At 40.8% G+C, this 12,916-nt stretch overlaps 1 protein-coding gene across 2 annotated transcripts in view; it reads right to left on the reverse strand.

The window, feature by feature from the left end:
* Nucleotides 1-12,916, reverse strand: part of tmc3 (transmembrane channel like 3) — a 107,870-nt gene that overhangs the window by 43,667 nt on the left and 51,287 nt on the right. Inside the window, exons 11-14 of one of the 2 annotated variants that reach the window (XM_077592968.1) lie at nucleotides 8,513-8,622; nucleotides 8,355-8,433; nucleotides 6,438-6,599; nucleotides 3,529-3,657 (exon numbers count right to left, since the gene is read on the reverse strand). In XM_077592968.1, coding sequence (XP_077449094.1) covers nucleotides 3,529-3,657; nucleotides 6,438-6,599; nucleotides 8,355-8,433; nucleotides 8,513-8,622 — 480 coding nt within the window. Of the gene's footprint in view, nucleotides 1-3,528; nucleotides 3,658-6,344; nucleotides 6,600-8,354; nucleotides 8,434-8,512; nucleotides 8,623-12,916 lie in introns of both variants that reach the window. The other variant, XM_077592959.1, reaches the window with a different exon arrangement.

The following is a 12,916-nucleotide window of genomic DNA, read 5'->3' on the forward strand; positions in this document are numbered from 1 at the left end:
TAGTGAGGCAGCCAGAGATCGCAAACTCCACCCACAATTGCCGACTGAGGAAAACAAATGGATTTGGTTGCATATTTGCTCACAAAGCTATTTTCCAGACGGACTTTTCCAGAAAAAAATGGACATTATTAAGAAAGGGCGGTCAAATCCGAAGCTAGCAAGCCTGTTATAGCCGGGAAAAGGTTGTGTGTGCCACTTTCAGTGCGCTAACCTAGCTGCACAAGCAAATATATTGTTGTGTTGATTTAAAGCCATTTTCAAGACTGACTATGCCGGAAATATGACAGGATAGGCTCGACTTTCATCATTAGCTTTGATGGCGATAGAAAAGAAGGAAGAAAGAAAGGAGAATGGATATTGTGTAGTTAAAAATGATTTTTGGTGAGTATAATATGGCTATATTCCTAAATAATATTTCAATTGTGGGCCCGGTCCTGATATCTGAAAAGCTCCAGTGTTTGTATTTAAGCTCCAGTGTTTGTATTTAATCACTAAATGCTGCTAGGAAGTGGATTTTACCCCAGTTTAATTTTTGTCGTTTCGCCATTGACATCCATCGCTGTCTTTTCCGGGGAAAAATAACCCCCCTGGCCTGGTTGTAATGTCTCAAAAGCACATGTATTTGTATTCAATCAATAAATGCTGCTAGGAAGTGGATTTTACCTCATTTTAGTGCATTTTTTTTGCCGTTTCACGTATGGACGTATATGGACGTATCGACGTTCATCGCTGTCTTTTTACCGGGGAAATGATACTCCGGGCCCAGTTCTGATGTCTAAAAAGCTCCAGTATTTGTATTTAATCAATAAATGCTGTTTTCGGCTGGATTTTACCCCATTTTCGGGCAATGTTTGCCCGTACGCCATTGACGTTCATTGCTCTTTTCCCGGGAAAATCACCCCCCTGGCCTGGTTTTAATGTCTGAAAAGCTCCAGTATTTGTATTTAATCATGGAATGCTGCTAGGAAGTGGATTTTACCCAATTTTTGTGCATTGATTTATTGATTGTTTTCTATGTGTCGCAGCTGTAGCAGCAGTAGAGGTTTTATAGCCATAAAATAGTTTTTGAGGGTTGGATTGATACATTGAAGGCGCTACCAGAAAATGCACGGACCGCCACTGCTTTCAAGTCTTCACAGATTTCGCTTACTTTCTCCTTTATCCATATTCAAAGAAGCACCTCCCTCTCATCATGAATATCACTGCGCAGCTTGAAAAGAACTACCCAAATGTTAAATTTGTCTCGTATCTCAGGGCAAAAAATTGTTAAGAATTTTCCTCGTATCTCAAATTTCTCGTATGTTGGGTCACTCGTATGTCAAGTAGTGCACAGCAAATTATCTGTTGGTACGAATGTGTGCAAGAATGCGTGTTTGTCTCATTGTGCCCTATGATTGGCTTGTTCTACTGCTCATAGTTAGCTGGGCTATACACTAGCACCCCTGTGACTTGTGACAAAAAGTGGCATGGAAGATGAATGATTCATTATATCATCAATAGAATTTATTTTATCCAGTCAGCATACTAAATCAAATTTAGCAAATCGATTTATTATTTAAGCCACACGGTATACTATACATAATGAATAAGAATTAAAGTAGGGAATTTGAATAATTATTTATAACAATCTCTTTAAGAAAAGAAAAACAAACCCCACAAAGACTTTTTTTAAATAACTGCTTTTGGGGGGTCTGGCGCCCAAGTAGTTGGTACGTCGGCCTCACAGTTCTAGGGTTGATGGTTTGATTCCTGGTCGGTCCTGCCTGTGTGGAGTTTGCATGTTCTACCCGGGCTTGTGTGGGGTTTCCCTGGGTTCTCCGGTCTTCTCCCAAATATCAAAAACATGCATGTTATAGGCTGGTTGAACACTCTAAATTGCCCCTAGGTATGAGTGTTTGGGTGAATGGTTGTCCGTCTCCTTGTGCCCTGCGATTCAGGGTGTCCGACGCCTGGTGCACATAGTTAGCTGGGATAAGCTCCAGCATTCTCCGTGAACCTAGTAAAGTTAAGTGGTTCAGAAAATAAATGAATGAATGAATACCTGGTTTTGACCACCTTCATACTAACCCATTTAACAAGCAAACTTTTACTACACACATATCAGCCGCACCCTTAAATTTTTGCCTTGAATTTTTTGGATTTTACCATTTCTAGCGTATAAGCCGCCCCACTGAGTCCCAATTTTCACCTCCATTTCATGGTTTTAATAGGGAGTACAAATGTGTTACTTTGAAAGCACATTATTAGGGTCAATATCATAAGGAAGTTAATATGCCTTTCTTTGTAAATGCCAAATAGCAAATTATTCAATTTGAAAAAAGAAATAAGTCTATCTTGATAAGAACCTGATGCTTTCTAATTACACAAATTACAATTTTCTTACCACAAGTTTAACATGTTGTGACAGCCATTATACTTCTAATTTCAAAATATCTCGATTCTTTTGATGGTTCATATTACTCCAATAGTTGTCACTTTTGAACAAGAAATAAAACGAAAAAAAATCAAAGTGGAATTTTGTTTTATTTCAAAATCAAGGCTACTCGTGTCTGGCCAGTCAGAGCAAGATTAACTATAGGTTTAGATGGCAGCGCCCAAGTAAGGTGGCTGCCCCGGGACCTAGGTAAAATGGCTGTGCCCCGAGCGAGCAGTGACGGGAACGTGAGTTTTTTCACATTTTATGCAAGACAAATTTTGTTTAACGGTTTATCTGTTTATCTTGTCTCGATTTGGAAATAAATGACCGTATCGGGCACAATCGCTTGCGTCTTGACGTCACGACGCAATGGTGCCGTTACGTCATTGTGCCATGGCGTCGTCAACTTCTAGTTTCGTGCATGTCGTGTTTTTATGCGCATATAAGCCGTACCCTCGATACAGTCATCATTTTTGGACTCTGTGGAGGAAGTGGGAGAGCGGAGGATGCTGACCAGGATGATGTCCATCATGGACAGCACCTCCCACCCCCTGCATGAGTCTGTGGAGTCTCTCCAAAGCTTTTTCAGCAATAGACTGCTGCACCCTCATTGCAGGAAGGAGCGCTTCCACAGATCCTTCCTCCCATCTTTAACAAAAAAATGGCTGTGTTAAGACCTACCGTATGCATGCATGTATATCTATATGTATGTATATGTGTGCTTATATATGTGTGTATGTACATATATATATATATATATATATATATATATATATATATATATATATATATATATATATATATATGTATAAATATATATTTCAGCAACACGCTTATTTATTTATATATTTATTCATGTATTTATTTATTAACCCACTTATTACCTATCTATTTATGTCTAAAATGCCTTTCCTATTTCTGCATCCTCACCCCCTTGCTACTGTGACAACGAAATTTCCCGAATACGGGATGAATAAAGTTATCCAATCCAATCCAATTTTTTGCCTGACAAAAGCGGCTTATATGCAAGTAAATACGGTAAGTACATCATTTCTGTGCATCATTTGTAAACATGTTAAATGACGAAAGACTATAAATCGTGTTGTACTTACGAACTTGCTCTCCAAATCCCAGCAACAGCAGTCACTGAGGTAGCGAACAACCAAACCTCTAATGAAATCAATGAGCAGAATGCTGGCCACGGTAAAGATCATGTCGATGATGGAAAGCTTCAGCATCTCCTGGATTTACATCAATTGAAATTAGAAGCATTAGCTAGATACCAATAAAAAAGAAACTATGAACAATCATGTTATGCAAATCAAAAGATTTGTTCATCAGTTCATTTATCACTAATGTCTTTCAAACACAACATGTATCTTCCATTATCATCATCCATCCATTAATTAAATTAGACAATTGAACATACTCCAAACATCCTGTCTGAAAGACCCTAATCATTCTCTTTGGGAGGGTGTCTGGAGGGGATATTGATCAAATTTTATCCGTACAGTAAAAAACATTGAGGATTTGTTTTCCCAAGTGCCAGTTTGTTTGTAACTTGTCTATTTACGATCAAACCTGACAATTGAAAATCTAATAGTTTATTATCTGAAATTAAAAGTGGGAAGGGTTGGCCAGAAACCAGTAACGGCACAAGGATTAGGGTCATGACGAGAACAGCGTTTTAAACACACCTAAAACATAAACTTAAAAACTCTGAGAGTTATTTTAAAACTAATTGATTCATGTATTCGGAGGAAAAATGAACAAAATGACCTTACAACATCTTCAAAAACTGGAACTACTGGCACCCACACTTGATAGGGATCACCATATGTGTGCTCCAAGTCAATAAAACTCTTTCAGATATTAGGTTCTTGATGACTACTTATCTATGTTAACTATGTATTTATTGATTACCGTATTTTCACGACTATAAGGCACGCATAAAAGTCTAAATTTTTCTCCAAAATAGACAGGGCGCCTTATAATGTAGAGCGCCCTGTGTGAGCGCCGCCGAGCGGGAGCGGGAGCGGCGGCGCCGCCGGGCGCCGCCGAGCGCCGCCGAGCGCCGCCGGGCGCCGCCGAGCGCCGCCGTGCGCCGCCGAGAGCCGCCGTCTGCCGCCGAGAGCCGCCGAGAGCCGCCGAGAGCCGCCGAGAGCCGCCGAGAGCCGCCGTGCGCCGCCGAGCGCGAGCGCCGCCGAGCCGACAAACGTATACAGCCAAACCACATAACCAACATGGACGAGGTGCCGCTGACTTTCGACATCCCGATGAACCACACTGTCGAGAGGAAGGGGACCAGCACGGTGGCGATACGAACAACGGGGCACGAGAAGTCGGCTTTTACTGTCGTTCTCGCTTGCCATGCTAATGGGCAGAAGCTACCACCAATGGTGATCTTCAAGCGAAAGACTCTGCCTAAAGAAAAGTTTCCAGCCGGCGTCATCGTGAAGGTGAATCCAAAGGGCTGGATGGATGAGGAGAAAATGCGAGACTGCTACGTGACGTATATGTCAAGCGACCAGATGGATTTTTTCACGGCTCGCCGTCTGTTTTTATTTGTGACACCATGCGTGCTCATCTCACAGCAATGGTTAAAAACCAGATCATGAAAATGAACTCAGAGCTTGCCGTCATTCCCGGAGGCTTGACCAAAGAATTACAGCCGCTGGACATCGGCATCAACCGGGCTTTCAAATCAAAGTTACGAGCGGCGTGGGAGCAGTGGATGATCGCTGGCGAACACAGCTTCACGAAAAGTGGCAGGCAGCGCCGGGCTTCTTACACTACGATTTGTCAATGGATCGTTGCCGCCTGGGCGAACGTGTCTGCTTGCACGGTTGTTCGAGCTTTTGCCAAAGCCGGCATAATTTCTAAGGAGCCACATGGAAATGACGGTGACTCTGAGAACGAAGAGAGGGGGGACCCCGGCTATTTGGAAGGCTCATTTGGGCAATTGTTCAATTCTGACACAGAAGATGAGGAGTTTGAGGGATTTGAAGGTGATGATGACTTGAGTAAATTGTAAAATGTAAAAATAAAGCACAACCGAACTCAGTTTTGCTTCCGTTGCCTTTTTAAAGCGTGTTTTTAGCGTGTGGGTGTAGTGCAAGAACTATATTTCCCAGCAGTCACTGCGCACCAGAACCCGGAAATAAACTGCTTCCGGTAGCCAGCGCTATTGCGTTTCGATGTTCATCCATATATAATATATATGCGTGTAATGAAACGGTGCATGCTTTGTGTGTCTAAAATACAGAAATAGCACTCGTTACTGACACTGCGGCGTAAAATACGATGCGCCAAATAGTCGTGAAAATACGGTACATTAATTTCTGCACTTCAGGCCGAAGCTTTAAATCTCATTATACTTGAATAATGACAACAAAGTCATTTAATTCAATCATTCATTCATTTTTTGAATGCCTACCCTAACAAGGGTCACGGGGGGTGCTGGAGCCTATCCCAGCTGACTCCAGGCCGAAGGCGGGTGACACCCTGAATTGGTGGCCAGTCGATCGCAGGGCACAAAGAGACGACCAACCATTCACACACACTCATATCTAGGGCCAATTTAGAGTGTTCAATCAGCCCACCATGCATGTTTTTGGAATGTGGCAGGAAACTGGAGTTCACGGAAAGAACACACGCGGCCCTGGGAGAAGATGCAAACTCCACATAGGTGGAGCAACCTGGATTTGAACCCAGGACCCCAGAACTGTGAGGCAGACGCACACCACCCAGCCGCCGGACCGCCTCAATTCAATTCTTACATTGATACATTTTATATTTCACTTATCCCGTGCCTTTAGCATCTAAGAGAACAGAGCCAATCACACAGATTGACAACTGCACTAGTATTGTACAGTATAGGGATTTTTCACATCCTGTAATTACTGTAGCAAACAGTCACAATCATAACCTGTCCAACGTAGGTTTCCCAGCACTGGTCCTGCTGAGAGCGTGTATTTTTTTCAAACTGTGCTGTCTGGTTGGAGAAGGTCTTAGAGCTGACCATGCTATGGTTGGTCATGTCCATTATGGTGGCGATGGTGGTTATGGTTCTGTTCTGTTGGGATATCTCTGATACCAGTGTAGAGAGGCTGGATGCAGCAGGTTGTGCGATAGTTGCCAAATAGGAATTGGTGTCAGACCAGTTTGCTGGATTCCCTGGAATCTAAGAAGAATTCATATGCAGATTATATCACTCCAGTCTGTCTGTTTGTCAAATAAGTCACCTTGTTTAAAATGTTTTGTACTTAGTTACTCTTGCATGAAGAAACACATTTCAGTGGACCCCATTCATGATTCTGCATTCACGACTTCACTCGTTTGCAGATTTTATCGAGTATTATTTTCACTTATGCTTTCACTACTTCAGTCATTCGTGGATTTTGCGTAACATAACTTATATACTAAATTCCTCTGAGCTGAATGCTGACTCAAACTTTTTGAAACAATGGTTAGAATTATAGTGTTTCGAGGTGAAACGTTTTGTCTGAGGGACAACCCAGATGAAATTTAATTTTACCGGGCCTATGTTATGACATACACCGGCTCAGTGCATGCGCCGCCGGGATGTGGGTAGAAACCGGAGTACCTGGGGTACCCATGCAAGCCCACGGAGAACATGCAAACTCCACACAGTAGGGACCCACAAGGGATCGAACCCTTGATCCCAGAACTGTGAGGTCGACACGCTAACCACTCGCCCACTGGGCCGCCGCACAACACCATATGAGAATTATCTAATGTGTATAAAAGTAACCTGTCCTGAAGAGGAATAAAGTTTGCTCTTGAGAATCCCTTGTTGTGCGAATCTGTTCACCTGCACTGCACACTTCTATCGGAAGGTGTCAGCATGATAATATTTTTTGAAAGCTATTTACAAATGGGTCAGAAGTATATCTAAAGTGTTATGATTTATAGCATAGTGTGTAGGGAGTGTTTTAGACATCACAATAAGCTATTGCGAGCAGTTTTAAGGAGGTTGAATGTATTCGAAATGGACACCAAAATAAAGCGCTGTGCGCAGTTTTAAGGATGTTTTAAGTATTCACAATTTAGGCAAAAAGGGGGGGTGGGAAGTATGAAAACAAACAAGTGATTGAATCCGTTCTATAGCACTGATGCTACTGAGAATATTAGAGAGTTGGATCTGATTCCAACTGGTTTGCAGTGAGTGGCAAGTTACATCCTCAGCTGGTAGCTCACAGGCAGATTGTCACCCTCTATAAGCAAGACTTCCACTCACCTGGGTCGATGGAACCAGAGGTAGTAACAGGAATTTAGGGCATGTTGAGGGGGAGTAAAATAAATAAAACTATTTTCTTGGGCCACTGTCAATCATGGGCAGTCATTATCATTTTTGCCTCTTATATCCTGATTGCATAGAAGTCAGCCGAGTTGTTGCTGTGATCTAATACATTGTTTCTAAAGAAGTATAATTTGTCAGAGTTCACAATAGCAAAGAAACTTACTCAACCAGCAGAACTCAAGGAAAAATTCAACCTGACAAAGAATTAAAAGAAAAAGGACAATATAATACAAGAACCAAGACATATGAAGGATCAAGCTAAAATGATAAACTAAAACACACCCTAACATAAACTTTACTTCAATGTTGCTTTGTTGAAATCAAGGCAAGCATGTACAGGTTCATACCTTACTCATTTATGCCAGCATCATTTATACCCACAGATGCCATGCCATGTCATTCAAGAAGTGTATGTTGAGGAGTGGAAAAACTACTTTTGAGAGATGTTTTATATTGTTACACGTCATCAATTGTCAAAGTTGAGTGGAATGTTAAAGAAAATAAATTTCTATACAAAAGGTCATACGTACTAATACTTTCAGATGTAACTTTGAGATAAACTTAAGTTTAAGTTATGTAAAAAATATGTAGCATATATTCCTTTTTTGTACTTACTGCGGAGCTCATACTGTTGACCTTATCAAGCAGGGCAATAATGAGACTGTAGAGATTCCCAAGATATAAGACAAGCACCCTGTAAACACACAATCATATACATACTTTGCAGTGAGGTAAAAGACAAATATTGTACCAACTCTACTCATTAGAAATACCTGGCCAGTTGGAAACGCAGGGATGTTCTTGGATGGTACATTTCCAACTGAGCTACGAGCTCAAAGGCCGATGGAGCAATCATGGTGATGAGAGAAACCACAACACTCACCTCAATGAAGGGAAAGAGAATATGTTATGCCTACACTCACCTCAAAAAAGTATTGGAAGAGCAGGTTCAAATCCTTTGTATTTGTTGAACACTGTATATTGAATTGAATTGGATGCTGGGTTTCAGATAAAAGGAGAATATAGCACAAAGGTTTGGAATTCAAGCTGTCATTTCGTGATTTATGAATAAAAATGTGTTAAAAAAACGGAAAGATAACTTTTGTCTCATCAAGCGATAACACTTTGTTTTTGTGGTTGATCTCTGTAGTCCTTTGCAAAGTCCAATCTGGCCTTCCAAATGTCATCAACTACTGTTGTTACTTAGATTAATCTCTATTACTCAGCCTAAAGTTTCTTTCCTTTCCAAACATTCTAAATTTGTCTATTGGCTGTGCCCTATGCTTGCACAATAGCTATAATTGATTTTCCCACTTCTCTCAGCTTCAAATGGATATATTTTCTCCCAAAGACAGCTCTCTAGTCTTCGAGTTTGCTTAACACAAAATGTAGTTTTCACAGGTGAAATCCTATGCCAAAAACAGGAACTATGTAATGATTCTGTAATCAATCTATGAGGCAACATCTGGGTAACTAGATATACACCCACCATCAGTCATCTGAGAGTGTCAATATATGCCATGCTGCTCTGTTCCGTTTTCAGTAGCAAAGCATTATGGGCAGTGAATTTAAATCATGCTCTTTAAGAATATGCTTCGGCGCATCTGTGTTATTGTGTTCTTTACAAAAGTAGTGCTCATTTAACCTATGAAAACTGTTGGGTCCCCAGGACTTGCATGATTGAAAACCAATGGCAATGTTTCCTCTAATTTTTCATATCTCTGGGCATACAGACAACCTCCCTGAGTACAGTAAGGGCCAGCGTGAGCAACATCAATGAAATTTCCTAAATACGGGATGATTTAAGTTATCCAATCCAATCCAATCAGAAGTGCTCGCTATGGCAACACACCAGTATCACACCTGTCATCGCCAGGGGTATTTTTACTACCCATTATCTAGTGATAATAACATTTAATTACAAATATTCATACATAAAACATCTTAATGTCAGTAGAAATTGCACAAATCTGACTCAAATTTTACCTTATTACGTTTGTCCTTATCACTTCTCATTTTCATTCAAACGACTTTTCTGCAGAATGTGTCGCTTGAGGGAGTTTAGATTCCATTTAGTCCATATTTTTCTATCGTAAAACTCGCTCACAACTTTACTTTTGCCGCATGTTTTGCAGAACAGACCTTTTCTCACTCAAAAAACAAAAGAAGTCCCCCAGTTCCATCGCTTGTTCTTCGATGTACACATACTCCGACAACCATTCCAAAGTAAAAGATGCACAGTTCTTTTTTACTCTGGTTTTGGGAGTCAACGTATCACTGAACTTTCTCATGTCTTCAAATGCTTTTATATACAGTGGTACCTCGAGATACGAGCTTAATCCGTTCCGGAACTGAGCTCGTATGACGAGATTCTCGTAACTCGAGCGGACGTTTTCCATTGAAATGAATGGAAAACAAATTAATTCGTTCCAGCCCTCTGAAAAAACACCCAAAACAGGATATTGGATGGGAAAAAATGTTTTATTTCTTCTAATTCACCATCTATTAACAAAGTAACAAATAACTAGTGGTTGAATAGTAATAAAATGTGTTTAATCTAACTAAAATTGGGCAGATTTCGCCGACGGGAGACAGAGACGTTTGGGGGCGTGGGGGGGCGGGGTTCGTTTTTTTTCCACGACAACGCACTCGTAAACGGAACAAACAAATTTAAATTAACTTGGATTAATATATACAGACACTCAAACATACGTTTAATGTAACTTTACACAAAACTGAATTCTAATTTTGTTGTAATCTTTTGTTACCTTCGTTTTCCGGGTTGGCGGTTTGCCACGCCTCCACCCTCACGTTCGCTATCGATGGACTGTTTGCTGTTGTATTGCCTTCAAAATATTCCCAAAATGATGCACACAAATGTCCTCACAATAGGATAACGCACGACCAGTTGCCAACGAGAAATAGTCTTTAAAGAACGATCGCGGGAGCTTCTTTCCTTAGAAAGAATAACAGGAAATACAATAGTTGAGCTTACCCACGTATTGATTGTGGGTAATGAAGTTTTATTCTGAGAAAGGTTGCCATTGCCTATGGGTGTTGTGTGCACGAGTATAATTCATTACCCAGAAAGCTCTCTTTTTGCCCGCGCATGCGCGTTGTGCGTTCCCTGGTCTTAGGAGAAACTTGTCTGAATTAATCGTTCCGTGCTCGTAGATATTGTTATACACGAAAGATATGAAAAAAGACCTGGCTTGGTCGCATCACGAAATTTTGATCGCATGACGGGCTAATTATTCGATCGAAATTTCCGCCGTAAGACGAGAATTTTATATGACGAGCGGTCGTATGACGAGGTACCACTGTAATAATAATTCCAAATTGTCTGTTAGCTTCTTTTCATTGCTTTTCCCCCTGGTTGCACTGCTTCCAGATGTGTATTTTCATATTGAAGCATTTAACCAATCACATGTCAGCATCTATTTGTTGCCAGGGTCAGAAATCTGCCTCAAAGCCTTCACAATCAGTTCTGCGGGCTCTGCTGCATTAAACAAGCGTCGATAAGACTGTTTCTTTAACCAATCAGAATTCGATTTGGTGACACCAAGGCCATTTCGCTGGCATAGGGATACGTCATCGCTTTCACCAACTATGATTGGCTAGTAGGCGGGCCAAAGCCATAGTGTGCCAGCCAGAGATCGCAAACTCCACCCACAATTGCCGACTGAGGAAAACAAATGGATTTGGTTGCATATTTGCTCACAAAGCTATATCCAGACGGACTTTCCCAGAAAAAAATGGACATCATTAAGAAAGGGCGGTCAACTCCGAAGCTAGCAAGCCTGTTACAGCCGGGAAAAGGGTGTGTCCGCCACTTTCAGTGTGCTAACTACAAAGAGCTACCAAACTGTATTTGGAGCTAGCTGCACAAGCAAATATATTGTGGTGTTGATTTAAAGCCTTTTTCAAGACGGACTATGCCGGAAATATGACAGGACAGGCTCGACTTTCATCATTAGCTTCGATGGCGATAGAAAAGAAGGAAGAAAGAAAGGAGGATGGATATTGTGTACAGTTAAAAATGATTTTTGGTGAGTATAATATGGCTATATTCCTAAATAATATTTCAATTGTGGGCCCGGTCCTGATATCTGAAAAGCTCCAGTGTTTGTATTTAATCACTAAATGCTGCTAGGAAGTGGATTTTACCCCAGTTTAATTTTTGCCGTTTCGCCATTGACGTCAATCGCTGTCTTTTCCCAGGTAAATCACCCCCCTCGCCTGGTTGTAATGTCTCAAAAGCTCCAGCATTTGTATTCAATCAATAAATGCTGCTAGGAAGTGGATTTTACCTCATTTTAGTGCATTTTTTGCCGTTTCACGTATGGACGTATATGGACGTTGCGACGTTCATCGCTGTCTTTTTACCGGGGAAATGATACTCCGGGCCCGGTTCTGATGTCTAAAAAGCTCCAGTATTTGTATTTAATCAATAAATGCTGTTTTCGGCTGGATTTTACCCCATTTTCGGGCAATGTTTGCCCGTACGCCATTGACGTTCATCGCTGTCTTTTCCCGCGAAAATCACCCCCCTGGCCTGGTTTTAATGTCTGAAAAGCTCCAGTATTTGTATTTAATCATGAAATGCTGCTAGGAAGTGGATTTTACCCCATTTTGGTGCATTGATTTATTGATTATTTTTATGTGTCGCATCTGTAGCTGCAGTAGAGGTTTTATAGCCATAAAATAATTTTTGAGGGCTGGATTGATATATATATATATATATATATATATATATATATATATATATATATATATATATATATATATATATATATATATATTCATTAATATGTACTGTCTCTTTATTAAATAAATCAAACTCAAACAGTCACAACAACTCCCTCGTAAAAGATGTTACCACGTGCCGAGATAGCTTTGGCTTAACACAATACATCCCCTTCCCCACTAACAGTAAGGGTCATATTCTGGATCTCCTCTTGTTGCTACCCCCACTCGCTGCAAACCCCATCCACTGTTGTTATGATCACAAGCGAACTACGTTCAATCTAAAAAAAAGTCTCCCTTCATCACAAATTGGTCTTGTAAATATCCCCTGTTTTAAATGGGGGCAAACTGCACAAATCTCCATCTCCTAACGATCCGACATTACATTTGTCTTTCGTGAACATTGACAAATGGTTAATACTAATGTTCTG

The sequence above is a fragment of the Stigmatopora argus genome, chromosome 2, assembly GCF_051989625.1.
Source record: "Stigmatopora argus isolate UIUO_Sarg chromosome 2, RoL_Sarg_1.0, whole genome shotgun sequence".
In the NCBI taxonomy this organism is placed as follows: domain Eukaryota; kingdom Metazoa; phylum Chordata; class Actinopteri; order Syngnathiformes; family Syngnathidae; genus Stigmatopora; species Stigmatopora argus.